General features: G+C 35.0%; 2 protein-coding genes across 4 annotated transcripts; both read left to right on the forward strand.

The window, feature by feature from the left end:
- The first annotated feature begins 370 nt into the window (after positions 1–370).
- LOC106134484 (kynurenine 3-monooxygenase) lies at positions 371–14,940 on the forward strand. Of its 3 annotated transcripts, none has more exons than XM_060954771.1 (10): positions 371–689; positions 3,265–3,334; positions 7,311–7,504; positions 7,820–7,868; positions 8,461–8,548; positions 11,468–11,639; positions 12,309–12,560; positions 13,411–13,641; positions 14,243–14,404; positions 14,714–14,940. In XM_060954771.1, exons 1-10 carry the CDS (start codon positions 606–608, stop codon positions 14,783–14,785), a joined length of 1,374 nt encoding a protein of 457 aa, XP_060810754.1. In that variant the 5' UTR covers positions 371–605; the 3' UTR covers positions 14,786–14,940. The 3 variants fall into 3 exon arrangements, with proteins under 3 accessions (XP_060810754.1, XP_060810755.1, XP_013190001.1); XM_060954772.1 differs by lacking the exon at positions 371–689 and adding an exon at positions 1,291–1,314; XM_013334547.2 differs by lacking the exon at positions 371–689 and adding an exon at positions 1,972–2,179.
- LOC132904425 (uncharacterized) lies at positions 3,775–6,890 on the forward strand. Its single transcript, XM_060954770.1, has 2 exons — positions 3,775–3,823; positions 4,056–6,890. The coding sequence occupies exon 2, from the start codon at positions 4,522–4,524 to the stop codon at positions 6,139–6,141; it is 1,620 nt and encodes a 539-aa protein (XP_060810753.1). The 5' UTR covers positions 3,775–3,823; positions 4,056–4,521; the 3' UTR covers positions 6,142–6,890.
- Positions 14,941–15,872: the final 932 nt, after the last annotated feature.

Here is a 15,872-nt window from a genome sequence, read left to right on the forward strand (position 1 = left end):
TAACCAGAGACAATCAAGGCTAGATGACTAGGAAAATTGAAGAAGCCCACTTCCAAAAGTTGAATAAGCAACTTGGAACTATAATTTTACCCTAAGTATTATTTACTATTTACCCGTGGCTCCTTCAACGTTTTCGTCTATAATTCTACCGAACTAAAAAGTAATGTTTTGCTTGGCTCAGCAGTTCAGCAGCAGAAAATGGATCAGCAGATTAGTCATGAAAAGTCCGAAGTTTAAAACTAGAGCATTATTAACATTTATATTACATAACTACTTAAAGTGGGGCATATCTACTTTAACTAGGTAGATATCGTTAGTTATAGAAAGTTCAGTGGCATTGATGGTTAGTAGGTACCTAACAATGAAACGCAAGACTGCGGCTTCGGATCGAGTATCGCGAGCTCACATTTCCACTGTAGCCTAAAAAGTTCCGGATGTATTTGTTGCCAATGACTATGAAAACCTTTATTTGAAGACTTGTTTCCTTCGGGTCTCTTTCTCGACATTCGTCTGTGTAATCTTTTATTATGGTAACGGTTGTCTTCTTAACTTTCTAGAGTTAGACTCTTATAACAAAAGGATATTTGTTATAAGAGTATCAAATTATGCGAGTGACGACATTCACGTGTTTGGTCTTAGACTTCCGATTCTCCTTCTTCCGACACTCTACCGAAAACTTGAAAACACGGGTAAGTATCTACATAATTTTTATATTCAATTACAAATTAAGTACATATACTTTCATACAAATAACATGGTTCCCGGCACCAATAAAAAAAAGAATAGGACCACTCCATCTCCTTCCCATGGATGTCGTAAAAGGCGACTAAGGGATAGGCTTATATACTTGAGATTCTCCTTTTAGGCGATGGGGTAGCAACCTGTCACTATTTGAATTCCATCATAAAGCCAAACAGCTGAACGTGGCCTATCAGTCTTTTCAAGACTGTTGGCTCTGTCTACCCCGCAAGGGATATAGACGTGACCATATGTATGTATGTATACAAATAAAAAAGGTTATTTATAACTTTCAGTATCAGATTATATTTATTTATATATGTACATACTTACAAGGTTATCAATATAACATGATGTTATTTCCTCTCAAAAAGAGATTGAACATTGTTTACACAAGATTTGATAGGTCTGACTAGAAACAATTTATTACTACCGTCTCGATTAACTCTATGGACGTATGGACGCCAATCAAAGAATCGTATTTACGTACAGTTAGGATCAATTTGACGAGAATCATTAGACCTATCCTACTAGCTTGCCAAACTTGCAATTGGTAGTTATTTTACCATGCAACTAGTAAGTAGATAAGTATATTTAGTACCTATAATAATTTTGTAACAGTCCATTCGATTTGCACTTGCATTGACTGACAAAATTTGTGTAGTTATTGTGTTAAAAGTATTCTGTAAACCATTCCATACTGTCTTCGCTTCTTGTGCTGTGCTTAAAAATCTACCTATACTCATAGGTATTATATAAAGGTCAAGTTTGTAGGTACAAATAACTTTGTAAGGGCGAATCTTCACAATGAAATTATTCCAATCATGAAAATGCTTTCACTTTAAGTACATTATTAGGCGCATGTTTTAGGCTATATTGTATCAAGGGAGGAGCTGCGGCGGACTGCTAGTACCATATAAAAGTTTCCGTGAATTTACATTGGAACCTAATTCTTCAATTGCCATCGGGCCGGAATCAAATAAAAGTAACTTAAATAAATAACAACTTGGGATTCTTCTTATAGACGATGGGCTAACAACCTGTCACTATTTGAATCTCAATTGAGCAAAACAGCTTTACGAGGCCTTACAGTCTTTTTAAGACTGCTGGTTTTGTCTACCCCACAAGGGACATATGATAATTATATGTATGTTATCTACCTACTACGCTTCTTTGGTCTTGCGGTGATAATCTTTGACTATTCAATAACAATTAGTAAGTATAGAAGGATCACAAGTTAAGTAGGTACCTAGTTCTTTATTAGTTCCGCGCTCTTTGTGGCGTTCACGCGTATCGATGGTTGACAGTTAAAATAATTTTATTGGTGTAGATAAATTTCGGCACTGTGTTTTTTAATTGGTTGAAACTTTAGCAAATTATAATGGCTATGCAAAATGGACATTCTAAATCTATGGATATTGTGATTGTTGGAGGCGGTTTGGTAAGTACATACATACATATAATCACGTCTATATCCCTTGCGGGGTAGACAAAGCCAACAATTTTGAAAAAACTGATAGGGCTACGTTCAACTGTTTATGATAATTGAGCTTAAAATAGTGACACGTTTCTAGCGCATCACCTAAAAGACTAATCCCAACTTTATAAGCCTATACCCTTAGTCGTCTTTAACGACATCCATGGGAAAGGGATGGAGTGGTGGTTTGGTAAGTCAATCTTTAAATTATAACTTCTCACGCATAATAATTTACCTACTTATTTAGGCACCAATATTTTTACTATTTTTGAATAGGTTCTGTAAATATCATTTAATCATATTTTACAAAGTTAAGAAAAAAAATGTGCAAGTCACATTTATGTGCCTTTAAAAATTATGAGCCTTTGCCAACGACTTCGTTGAAATATATATATGGGAGAAATACATATAGTATTATTATCCAATTTTATCCCATCCTCGTACGAATCAGGTTATCTCAGTACAATTTGATAAATTTATAAACGTGTAACTTTTGAACCTTGTGAAGTGACCTTTTCAGACCCGTGGTAGCAATAACTATGATATATCTATATATTTTTTTTTTTTTTTTTTTTCAGCTATCGTGTATAAAGTGCGGATAAAGATCCGCACTTTATACACGATAGCTGAAAAATCAGTTTTTGCACGATAGTGACAAAAGTATCACTGTATTGAGCTATGGCCTGTTTGTCTTGAAGAAATAAGAGCGTTGGTAGTCGGTAATCGATTAAAATGCGTGATGCGCAGAAAGGCACAGGTTCTAAACCCCGGCCATGTACCAATGACTATATGTAAGTTATGTACATTAGTTTGAATACTAACCGATGCTATTACGGTGAGGGAAATAATCGTGAGGAAACCTGCGCTTTCAGGAAACTGGATTTGTAATTATGGTAAAAGGTTTACCTGCAAAGGTTGCGGAGGGCAGATGAGAGTCATTTTGTGTAAAAACTTGACTCACCCAATTCAGGGTCCGGTGGTGAGGCTGCAACCGGGACTAAAAGCCAGGAGGAAGAAGATGATTGAAGAAATATAATATTTTCTTCCAGGTAGGATCTCTCGAAGCCCTTTACCTAGCTAAAAGGGGTCATCACGTGCGGCTGTATGAATACCGAGAAGGTAAGATAACAATCTGCTTTTAAATTGGACAGGTGTCACTTTTTATAGGTGCGAAATTGTTTTCGAAGAAGTTATCTTATAAATGAATTAAGTGCTTGATTTAAGCAAATTGTAATTAAACGCTACCATTAATAAAATGGCTTCATTGACAACACTTCGTGGAATATAATAATCAAGGTTGTATGGAATAAAAATCAGCATAAAAGATCGTATGAAATAAAAATCATCATAAAATAATGTTTTATTAGATATAGTTAGTTGAAATATTTCTTTTTATTAAGGTACCTGTGTCGAATATGGCCAGCCGAAAAATATGGCCACATCCTAATATTACAAATACGAAACATAGTTAGAATCTGATCGTTGCGCGCCATGTTGGTGGCCCAAGGTCGTATTTGAACGGCGCACCCGCAGGGCGCCCCACCCTCTCCACAGTCGCTCAACGGGCATCACAGTGGAAAGGTGCATCGCTGCTCTTAAAAATCGCAAGTAAGTTTTTTGCTATATTTCTTTAGTTTTTCGATTTAGTGCATATTTATTCACGTTGTCAGGTGGCACAGTTATCGTATTTCGATATTTTCTTTGTCATTTATGAAAGTATCCATGTGTTTTTGGTCAGAGTGAGGTTAAGCATAAAAATCCTATGACTGAAAATATAACCAGCAACTGGCCATATTGCATGTATGATTTTTTTCATTCTTAGTAACATTTTCTTTTTTAGATATGCCGCGATACAAAAGTAAAGGTATTCGGAGTAATTGGTCAGAAGATGACATGAAACGAGCAATTGCCGCTGTCAAACGTGGTGTGAAGATATACACGGCTGCCAAAAACTATAACATCCCAAGGCGCACGTTAAGACGTTATTTATTAGAGAAAAAGACTACGAAGTCTACTTTAGGCAGAAAGCCGCTTTTAAACGAAGCACAAGAGAGAGATTTGGCTTCCCGTATTATCCGTTTATGCCATGTGGGGTATCCGCTAACACAACGGGTACTACGCACTTGTGTCAAGACGTTTTGCATTCAAAACAATGTTTCAGTATCGAGTCGAGGCTTAATGGTTGGACGAGATTGGCTAAGAGGTTTTCTAAATCGACATAAAAATATCAAAATCTGAACCCGGCACGCGCCGCAAAGCTGAATAAAGTCGTAGTTGCTGACTATTTTGCCAAATTAAAAAAGACTATGGAAGAAAACGACGTTTTGAATAAACCTGAGAGAATTTTCAATGTTGATGAGAAAGGCTGTCAGCTTAATTTACATAAAGCACCACAAGTTTTAGCGGAACGTGGAACAAAAAGAGTACACCTAGTGGCGCCGGAACATGGTGAAAATGTGACTGTAGTCTCATGTGGCAGCGCTTTAGGCCACGCTATCCCCCCAATGATTTTGTTCAAGGGCAAAAGAATGAAACCTGAATGGATTGATTCTTTACCTACAGGGTCAATAGCTCAAATGACTCCCAAAGGCAGTATGAATACTGAAACGTTCGTGAACTGGTTACACCACTTCGCCAAATTTAAACTATCAGGACCTTGTGTTCTTATCTTTGACGGTGCTAAATGCCATCTGGACTATACCATAGTTGAAGTTGCAGAGAAATTCAATATAAAACTTTTCTGTCTTCCCAGCAACACAACACATGAGCTGCAGCCGATGGACAAATCGGTTTTTCATTCGTATGAGTATTATTGGGATGAGGAGGTTCTGAGGTACTGGTCTATCAACCAGGATCGTAAAATAACGAAACAAAGATTTGGAATTATATTTTCAAAGGTGTGGGACAAGGCTGCAACGCCGGCAAATATCAGAGCTGGTTTCGAGGCTACTGGGATTTTTCCATTTGATCCGCAAAAGATTCCCGAAGAAGCGTATGCTCCAAGTATCCCAACATACGATCCCACAATAACTGAATCTAATACTGGACAAAAGGAAAATGAAGATCCTAATGATATTACTGATTCAAGTGTTGACAGTGAAAGTATTTTAGCTTGTTCTCATCCTAATTTGAACATCAGCGGTGATCGTTACACTCCAGTTCAAAGTGGTCCCTCTGGCACCAATGCTAAATCACCAGTACGTGCCTTGTCACAAGACAATAATAACATAGCTACTGCACCTTCTTCACCTTCGAGAAATGATCAACTTAAGCTCGGTGAAAATATTCGTACTGAAGGTGACGATAGCGACGATGACGTCCCATTAGCAAGCTTGAAACAGAACAGCCAGAACATAGAAGCTGTAAAGGCAGTTTCGGATTTACTTAATGAATCATATGAATCTTTCAGTGCTATGTTAAAAACTCCGGTAAAGACAACATCTAGCCCAAAGACTGCTCCGAGGGCAAAAGCCATTAATAGTCTGGCTCAAGAACTAACGAAAGCAACTTTTGTACAAAAAAAATTGCCAGGTCCGTCCGGAGCAGCTTCTCAGAAAAGAAACACTTTGCCAGGGTCATCGAATAAAACTTCAAAAAAGAAGAAAAGTACATCAAAGTCATCCTCAGCTGCCTCTCAAAAAAAGAATGATATTCCTGGACCATCCAACATTACTTTACCAAAAAGAAAACAAGATCCTTCAAAAAGGAATAGAGCCTCATCAAACAAGATTCCTTCAAAACCGAAAAGTGGTAAAGGAAAAGCTAGAAAACTTGGTGAGTCTTGGTATTGCTTCGTTTGTGATCAAGATAGAGTTGCTGACATGCGATCTTGTTTTAAATGTGGTTCCTATGTCCATGAAGAGTGCGTTGGTTTGTCTGCCGAAGATACAGAAAATTTTATATGTCCCCAATGTTATGATGATTAAAAACAAGATACTCAAGTATCTTTATTGATCGTTCAAGTATCTTTTGTGCATTGTCTAATGCACATGCATGTTGTCTCTAGATTTAAGTTATCACTCTTTAGAATTTATGTGATTTGAAGTTAATGTCTCACAGATTTAGTCTTCTATTGTTATTGTTATTGACAATTAAGTTGATCTCAGAGCAAGCCAATTTATCTAATTAATAAGACAAGTAATTCTTAAGTGTTTTGTTTTAATTTTTGTGAACTGAAGTCAGAGACTGATGTTAGAATAAGTTTAGATAGGTATTAAATGGATCTCAGGCTGAGCCAATACATTTAGCACAGAAATTTAAATATTGTTGTTTTTCGCTAGATTTGACTTAAAATATTTTATAGAGAGTACTCGTACCTATACGATTTTTGATTATTAAACGTAAGATAATACATATCTGGACTGGTTTAATAAAAATACTTGAAATTTACAAATTATTTTATTTTATTTCATAACAAAATTATCCATACTGTAAATATGGCCACACCGTGGGCATATTTACATACACGGTCGGAAATATGGCCAATTTACCCCTTTTTAAAAAAATGAATATTATATAGAAATGATCAATAATTTAGCAATTTTTTTTCTATGTTATGAAAGCTAAATAGATAAGGTTTTTAGGAAAATATGCAAAGTCAGGCCTTTATCGCATAATCATTAAAAAAAATTACTCTAAACCTTAAGGTGGCCATATTCGACTCGGGTACCTTATTAGTTTTCCAATATACTTACACATATCTAAATATAATGTAATGTCCTCATATTTTTTAAATCTATACTAATATTATAAAGCTGAAGAGAATGCGCTAATCTCAGGAACTACTAGTTAATAAAATTAACGTGTTTTTCCATTACGGGGTAGATAGAGCCAGCTGTCTTGAAAAGAATATAAGGCAACGTTGAGCTGTATAGCTTATTGATAGCATTCAGTTTCAAAAAGTGATATGTTTCTAGCCCATCGCCTAAAAGTAGTATCCTAATTTTATTAACCTATCCCTTAGTCGCATTTTACGATATTCATGAGAAAGAGATGGAGTGGTCCTATACTGAAGTTCTGGGAACCTACGTAATACTGTTTATAATTATGTACCTATGTTTGAATTTACTACATGTTTTATGTTCTCTTATCACAGATATCAGAAAGACCCCTCAAGCACGAGGCAGGTCAATCAACTTAGCGTTGTCAGTACGAGGCCGACGAGCCCTGAAGGACGTGGGCTTGGAGCAGCATATAGTTGAACAGCATGGAATTCCCATGAGGGCTAGGAAAATTCATCGGCTGGACGGCTCCACCTATGATATACCATACGATGCTAGAACTAAACAGGTAAGGCTTATATGGTATTCTCTTGCACTGTCCTTGTGTGCAGCCTTATAACCCAAATTACCTAATTATATTATTAAATAATAGGAATATCAGGTGAAAATTTCAAATAAATTATTTTTATTCTTTATTGTAAAACATTTCGAAAATTATTTAATAATTGTCACATCTTTTGGTTTCACAACATAGGTTGACGAATCAGTTACATAAAATTTATTGCCGCTTCCAAAGCGTCAGTGCACAAGAAGAGGTACCAAACTCCAATGCAGCATTTTTATGTAAGCGTTGATCTAATGAATATTTTATTTACATTTTCAGTGCATTTTGTCAGTTGGCCGAAATTATTTAAACAGCGCTTTACTCAAAGGTTAGTAAGCAATAAGTATAAAAACCTTATGGTCACAATATTTTTTAATAGATACAAGTGCGAGCATATCGCTCTTCTGTAAATTACTACGCTTTATTGATGAAACATTCGTTCTACTTAAAACTCTAACTGGTCAATTTGGAATTTAGACCACATGTTTCTTTTTTTTTGTTTAACTGTTTAAAAACAAGTTACTGTCTAATTTATGTTATTATTCAGAAATGAACTTCGTATAGATAAAACGTCAAACATGCTTTCTTCTTATTTTTTGTTTGCCTTTGATAAGATATAGAATTTATATCTTATAGCTTTGACATAATGAACTAAGATAAACTTTGTTATCAAAATTAATACCGTATTATGCAATTCGGATAATATCCTGTTACGAGGCGTTAGTGTATCTGTGTCTAAGTAAGGAGGGCTAATCCTGTTATTTCTTTATGCTGAGCTTCTCTCAAGAGAGGTGAGGATATTACTTTGATGTAGACCTTGGGATCAGAAGCAACACCGCTAATTATGCAACTGAGAACATATTTAGAGAATAAAACTATAAAATATAGTAATATTAAAGGGTTTTTTTATTTATTTTCAGAATCTGAAAATTACGAAAATGTAGAAAAATTCTTCAACCACAAGTTGGTAGACACCAATTTGAAGAAAGGGACTTTACAATTTTATAAGTAAGTTATTTATTTGGTTTTAAATACAAAACACTCAAAATAAAGGTCTTTTCAAGACTGTTGATTCTGTCTATCCCGCAAGGGTATATATACCTACGCCTAGCATAGACGTGGTATATATTTGTATGTAAAAAACACTATTCTTAACTAGTGTTCGCGTGGCTAGTTTAGGCTAAAAAAGTCTTTGTCACTCCTGAAGGTTTTGTCTGTCTTTGTAATAATTATCATTAAAATCGGGATAGCAGTGTTTTGTTTATTTGCTCAATACCTACTCATGTTATCCTTTTTACTACGCTTTTATTAGCTTGGGTTGTATGTATGTATGTATGTATGTATGTATGTATGTATGTATGTAACGGAATCTTTGAGCTTAATTTTCACTGATTTCTAAACGTCTGATCAACTTGAAACTTTGCACACGTATCAAGGACCGATGACAATGCAATATTTTGATAAGAGTTTCTCATTATCCTTATTAAAACTGCCAGGATTAATAAATTCATTTTTAGATCCTTCGTATGAGAGTAAGAGAGACAGAGATAGCACCAATGCCAGTAATCTCCATACAAGAAACCAAGAAGTTCTGACGTATAAGGAGTCCAAAAAGAGATGTAATATATTTCCATATAATGTTACTATTAACCTGAGGCTTTTTTATTTCATCGCATCGCTCCATTTAGAATTACCATTAGAAACAATAGTAGAATTAGTAGAATATTTTAAAACAATAAAAAATATATAAGTAATAAAACAAAAGTAATAAATGAAAATTGAACAACTAAATTTACAACAATACAAGAATAAAGTTACTACCTACAGAACTTTGCGATATTTAATACGTATTTAACATATTAATGCGATTCTTGAATTAACATTATGTAACTTTTGCATATTTATAATAGCAACACTGTAATACTCGCTTGGAAAATGAGTGACAGTTTGTTTATTTATGTAAAATAAGTTTTGCAGTAAGTTTTGAATTCGATTCTAACACCTGTAAACTTTCTTTCTGTTTTTTTACCGGTGCCTGTGTATTTACCTATTTGCACTTTGTTTTGTGCTGATAACTTGTCGTTATTTGGAGTTTGGAATCTTCCGTTGAGTCGAGCTTTGTTCTTCCGGATATTCGTGTGATTTTATCATCTGAGATTGGACTCTGACTGTGTTCACTGTGTTGTGCAGATATTTTGAGATAGGACTCCTGTAAAAAGTACCTGATTATTTGAGATAGGAGTCCCAAGTTTGTGTTTGTTTTTGTGAAAGACAGATTTTACTACAAAAGTGCCACGATGTCTTCAGATAAACATTGTTGCGTTCCTGGTTGTAAAGGCAGTGGAGGTATGTTTGAAATATTTTTGTTCCTGTATCAATCTGCCTCTTAATCTTGTGGTTTGATTCCTGGCAAGGCCACAATCGAAAATTGTTATGTTTGCTGGATAGTCAAAAATATTATTAACAGTGATTTATCACTATAAAATTCTTTTCAACTGGGTTTAACAATCATCATACATACATGCATACATATAATCACGTCTATATCCCTTGCGGGGTAGACAGAGCCAACAGTCTTGTAAAGACTGATAGGCCACCTTCAGCTATTGGGCTTTAAGATAGAATTGAGATTCAAATAGTGACAGGTTGCTAGCCCATCGCCTAAAAAAGAATCATGATGATGAGAATATTATGAGATTTAATCCAATCAGGCCACATATAACTTTAAGAAAGTTAGTTGTGAAAACCTCCGGCGATGGGCGCATGGTTGCGAAAGTCATTTCTAGTAAGATAGTTTACAGCGTAGTAGAAGTAGTAGGAAGTTAACACTTCTACCAAAAAATAATTGTATAAAAAAACTAAAAAACTAGGCGTTTTATTGCTAATCAAACAAAAAAATAGAAAATAAATAATAGTTTAAAAAAAACTAAAAAACTACGCTTTATTGCTAATCAAACTAAAAAATAGAAAATAAAATTTAAAGACAAAGGAATTATAAAACAGTAGTAGCAAGTCGAACAATCGGTTATAGTCAATTACCTCCGATTAAAATTATAACAAAATTAAATTTATAAACAAAACAATTTAAATCAGAGTAAAAAGCGTGGGGTGCATTTTACTTCATTTTCATAACTCTCTTGTCATAAATATATGCTAATAGAATGATTTTAATATTTACTACATCAGGCACCCCACGCTTTTTACTCAGATTTCAATTGTTTTGTTTATAAATTTAATTTTGTTATAATTTTAATCGGAGGTAATTGACTATAACCGATTGTTCGACTTGCTACTACTGTTTTATAATTCCTTTGTCTTTAAATTTTATTTTCTATTTTTTAGTTTGATTAGCAATAAAGCGTAGTTTTTTAGTTTTTTTTAAACTATTATTTTTATAAAATACTAGCGGCCCGCCAAGGCTTTGAGCGTGATATAGGTAGCCTATAAAACCCGCAGGTAATGTACTTTTTTTACTGTTTTGTTTCCTTTTATTAGGCACACAAACAGATTAAAGATAATACAGTATACTACAGTACATAATACATTATACAGTGTAGTAGTAGTAGTACCTACTGTGATAGAATTTTCACGATCGGTTCAAGATTTCAGAAGATTTTAGCCCATAAAAACAAACAAAAATTCAATGCTACCAAACCTCTTTATCCTACTAAATGGAAAGTTTGTGAGTATGTCAGGATGTCAGTATGGATATTTGTTACTCTTTCATGCAAAAACTACTGAACCGATTACGATGAAATTTGGTATGTAGGTAGCTGAAGTGCCAGAATAACATATAGGCTACTTTTTACCCGGAGTTCCCGCGGGATTGATAGAGTTTCCATGCGGATGAAGTCGCGGGCGTCTAGTGTTTACATAAAGATAAGTGTAGATATATATTATTATTTGAACCCTGTCAATAAATTTAAGGACTGACACCAAAGAAACGGTGGAAGTGCAGGCGGATCTGATCATCGGCGCTGACGGGGCCTTCTCCGCCGTGAGGAAGGCCATGGTGAAGGAACCCCTGTTCGACTACAGTCAGAGCTACATTGAACACGGATATATGGAGCTTTGTATACCCGCTGATGATAATGGTTCGGTAAGCTATAGATGTCCATACTTGTTATAGATATCAAAACTATATAATAACTATATAGAAAGGATGTGTCGTCTGGCATCGTAAGCAGTTTTCGTCGTAGTCAGTATACATATATATATATATATATGTATATATATATATATATATATATATATATATATATATATATATATATATATATATGTATATATATATATATATATATATATATATATATATATATATATATATATATAGTCACGTCTATGTCCCCTGCGGGGTAGACAGAGCCAACAGTCTCGAAAAGATTGATAAAAGTATAGCGTGCAAATAAACTTTTAAATTGTGACCCCAGAATCGTCGGTTGTGACGCCACGTTCACGAGCACTTACTATCTATAGTCTTATATTATTCCAAATTCTATGATGCTTATCTATTCTGAATTATATATATACGTAAGATTGGTCTGTCTGTCATATTTGAACTGGACTAATTTAATGATAATTTGTAAGAAATCTTCTTCTGGAAATTCCCACGTAAGCGAAGCCCCAGGTAAAAGCTAGTGCATAATAATAAATATAATCACGTTTTAATATAATTACGACTACGTCTTTCCACTTGCCCCAATATCTGCATATTTGTTTGTCTTTTTTATGCATTATTTTTTTATCTAACGTTCATCAATTACAGTTTCAGATGCCGGCAAATTATCTACACATTTGGCCCAGAGGCAACTTCATGATGATCGCCTTACCCAATCAGGATTGCTCGTGGACCGTGACTCTGTTCATGCCGTTCAGCTACTTCAAGAGTCTGGATACAGAAGTCAGGCTGATAGAATTCTTTGAGCAGTATTTCCCTGATTCTATACCGTTGATCGGAAGGAAGAAGTTGTTAGAGGATTTCTTCGCTGGATCACCGTCACCTTTGGTTTCTATTAAGGTGAGGGTTCAAATAATAAAAAATAAAAATTTGCCGTGTGGTTCCCGGCACCAATAAAAAAAAAAGAATAGGACCACTCCGTCTCGTTCCCATGGATGTCGTAAAAGGCGACTAAGGGATAGGCTTTTAAACTTGGGATTCTTCTTTATTGCTTGTCAGCTTTACTTCATCTCTTTTTAACTCCCGACACAAAATGAGGGTTGCTATTGTGGATATCGTGAGACGTGACTACGGAAATGAGTATTTTACCTGAGGAATAGTGCTTAACCTATTTGCAATTTTCCCCCAGATAATATATCAGGATCAAGATGGGACAGAAATTGTTTAGCGTAATTATTATTATTATCTCACTTAATACAGGCGAGACTATTGGCTCTGTCTACACCGTAAGGGGTTAAGTCCTCGGGCTCATCGGACAAACTCTAGAAAGACGATGAGAAATCAAATCCAATATTGAAAACGTCTTATTTTAAGAAATACGAGTAAAATATATATTTTTTAGAAAGCCTACAGTTTTAATTCAATCTTAATGTGTTCATGTAGATATCGTCTATTTCCCTTGCGGAGTAGACAGAGCCAACCTTCTAGAAGAGACTGAAAGGCCACGTTCAGCTTATTGGCTTTATGATAGAATTGAGATTCAAATAGTGACAGGTTGCTTACTCATCGCCTAAAATAAGAATCGCAAGTTTAAAAGCCTATCCCTTAGTCGCCTCTTACGACATCCATGGGAAATTAGACGGAGTGGTCCTATTTTTTTTTTAATGGTGCCGGGAACCACACTGCACTTTAATTCATAGCATATTATTTGAATTTAGAAACTAACCAAATTAATTTCTCTGATTTTTAGTGCCGACCGTACCACATCGGCGACAAAGCTTTAATCATAGGTGATGCAGCCCACGCCGTAGTGCCATTCTATGGACAAGGCATGAACGCGGGCTTCGAAGACTGCACCCTCTTGGACAGGATCCTTCAGAAGTACGACGACGACGTGCCCAGGGCCCTGGAGGAGTATTCCAGGACGCGGTGGGTGGACACCTTCGCTGTTAGCGACCTGGCTGTGTATAATTATATTGAGGTAAACAGGAAATTTGATTTTTTGATTTGGTTGGATTTTTTAAGTTGAAATGTTAAAGGTGTAGTGCCATGTGGGTTTGAAAATAGGACTTACTAAAGAGATATCCATGGAAAGGGCCTGATACATACTCCTACATATAATCACGTATCAAGAAGAACGAGTAGTCTCAAAAAGATTGAAATTCCATATTCAACTGTGTGGCTTAATAATGGAATTTTAATTCAAACCCATCGCCTAAAAAATAATTTCAAGTTTATTAAAAGGAAATGGCCTAACTTTCTGACGTATTGAAACGTATAATCAATACTAAGGCGATGTATATGAAAGGTTTATGATTTATCGGATACTATTTGAATCTCAATTCCATCATTCAGCCAAACAGCTGAACGTGACCTATCAGTTTTTTCAAGACTGTAGGCTCTGACTAGCCCGCAAGGGATATAGACGTGATTATATGTAAGTATGTATTCCACCATTAAGCAATACAGCTGAATGTGGCCTTTCAATCTTTTCCAGACTTGAATCATACAATGTCGAACTATGTAAGGCATAAAGAATTGATATATATATGTGTGTGTGTAAAAAAACAAATATTTGTCAGATGCGAGACCTCGTGACCCGACCTTCCTACCGCCTCCGGAAGGCGCTAGATGACTTCATATTCTGGCTTCTGCCTGACGTCTGGGTGCCGCTGTATAATTCTGTAACTTTCTCCACGATGCCGTACAGCCAATGCGTCAAGAATAGACAATGGCAGAACAAGGTTAGTTTCAATTGCAAATTTTATAAAATAATCAGTGATTTCAAACGGTGTCCTTTGAAAACTGTATTGGTATGAACGTTCGAGTATAAATTGTCGGAGCGGATTTTGACGCAGTTTTTATTGTTAGAAAGGAGTATTATAATGTTTTAAAAGGAAAATCTTACAAACAGACAGACGCCTTATAGGAAAATTAATTATTTCAGTGTATTATGTAGTATTTTAATATATGATTGTATATATAACATTCTATTAATTTCTAAGAAAATATACCTGAGCTATAATAAAATAGAACTATGGTCTTTGTTTCAGGTTCTTATGTCTACTTTCATTGTTTTGGGAGGATTATTAACTGTAGTAAGTACATATGCTCTTACTCGTTAGAATCTTATCTACTCCTGACTAAATCAGTATTCGATGTTAAAATATTGTAGGTACATACCTATAAGGTACATTGGATGTTCCCAATATTTTGTGTGAGCAAGGTCTATAATCATTGTTTAAAACGTTGTTTTAATAAAATTGTTATATTTTATAAATTTTATTATTTTTATCCCTCCCTACGCCTTATTTATATATTTTTATCTTTAAAAATCCTAGTATAGTCCTAGAATAGTAACTGATGTTAAAATTCATGGTATTAACATTATCAGATTGAATGAATTGATATCATTAATTGGTCGTCGTAAATATATTTTTTAAGAATTATTAAGTTTTTCGGAAACATTTTGGAATTTTGTTTCCAATCACTGACTTTATTACGATTGATACCACTTTGACCATCAAATCAATAAAACTGCTAGATGACACAAACGCCTGATGATTTGCTAATACGCGATCTGATCTGTGATTTTGTAATTATTATATAATATATAATTACAATACACAGATCAGTCTTAAATCCTTTGCATATTATGCAAAGGATTTAAGAGTTTGATAAGTCTGGAAAATTTAGAAGAGTATGATATTTAGGAGATGTAAAGATGCTTCGTAAACAAAACCTATTTGGTTTTACCTATCTACCCTAATCGCCCTAAAAATTTGCGAAGGAAAACATTATCAGAGTGCCAAAAATCCTTCGAGCTCTCATCTTTTATAAATCGTTTGGCTAGAGAGCAAAGACAAATAAGTATTCTGTCGTTACAAACAACATCTGACAACTTCAAGCCTTAGCGCTCAAAAAGTACCATTTTCAGAACAATTGACATCGTGTCTTAGTGCTTTAAACTACCACTAAATCCTGATAAATTTTAAATGCAAAACATTCAAATCTCGAGATAAATCTGCGCACCGTGCTTCCATTCTCGAGTAAGTTTGAACATCATTTAGTTAGGAGTTGTGCTCATTCAATATGCGGAACCGAGGCGCGGAATAATGGCCGAGGAAAGCAGAGTGCGGGCTTATCTAGACTCCTAGAACGGTGCAGATTAGCAGCTGCACGCCGACACTGGCTAATCTTTTAATGGCACTA

This window comes from Amyelois transitella, chromosome 5 (assembly GCF_032362555.1).
Source record: "Amyelois transitella isolate CPQ chromosome 5, ilAmyTran1.1, whole genome shotgun sequence".
NCBI classification, from domain to species: Eukaryota; Metazoa; Arthropoda; class Insecta; order Lepidoptera; family Pyralidae; genus Amyelois; species Amyelois transitella.

Coding starts and splice junctions, on each gene's coding strand:
- LOC106134484 (XM_060954771.1), top strand. CDS start 606: ATGCGAGTGACGACATTCACGTGTTTGGTCTTAGACTTCCGATTCTCC. Junction 3,335..7,310: donor GCTGTATGAATACCGAGAAG/GTAAGATAACAA, acceptor CTCTTATCACAG/ATATCAGAAAGACCCCTCAA. Junction 8,549..11,467: donor GGGACTTTACAATTTTATAA/GTAAGTTATTTA, acceptor AATAAATTTAAG/GACTGACACCAAAGAAACGG.
- LOC132904425 (XM_060954770.1), top strand. CDS start 4,522: ATGGAAGAAAACGACGTTTTGAATAAACCTGAGAGAATTTTCAATGTT.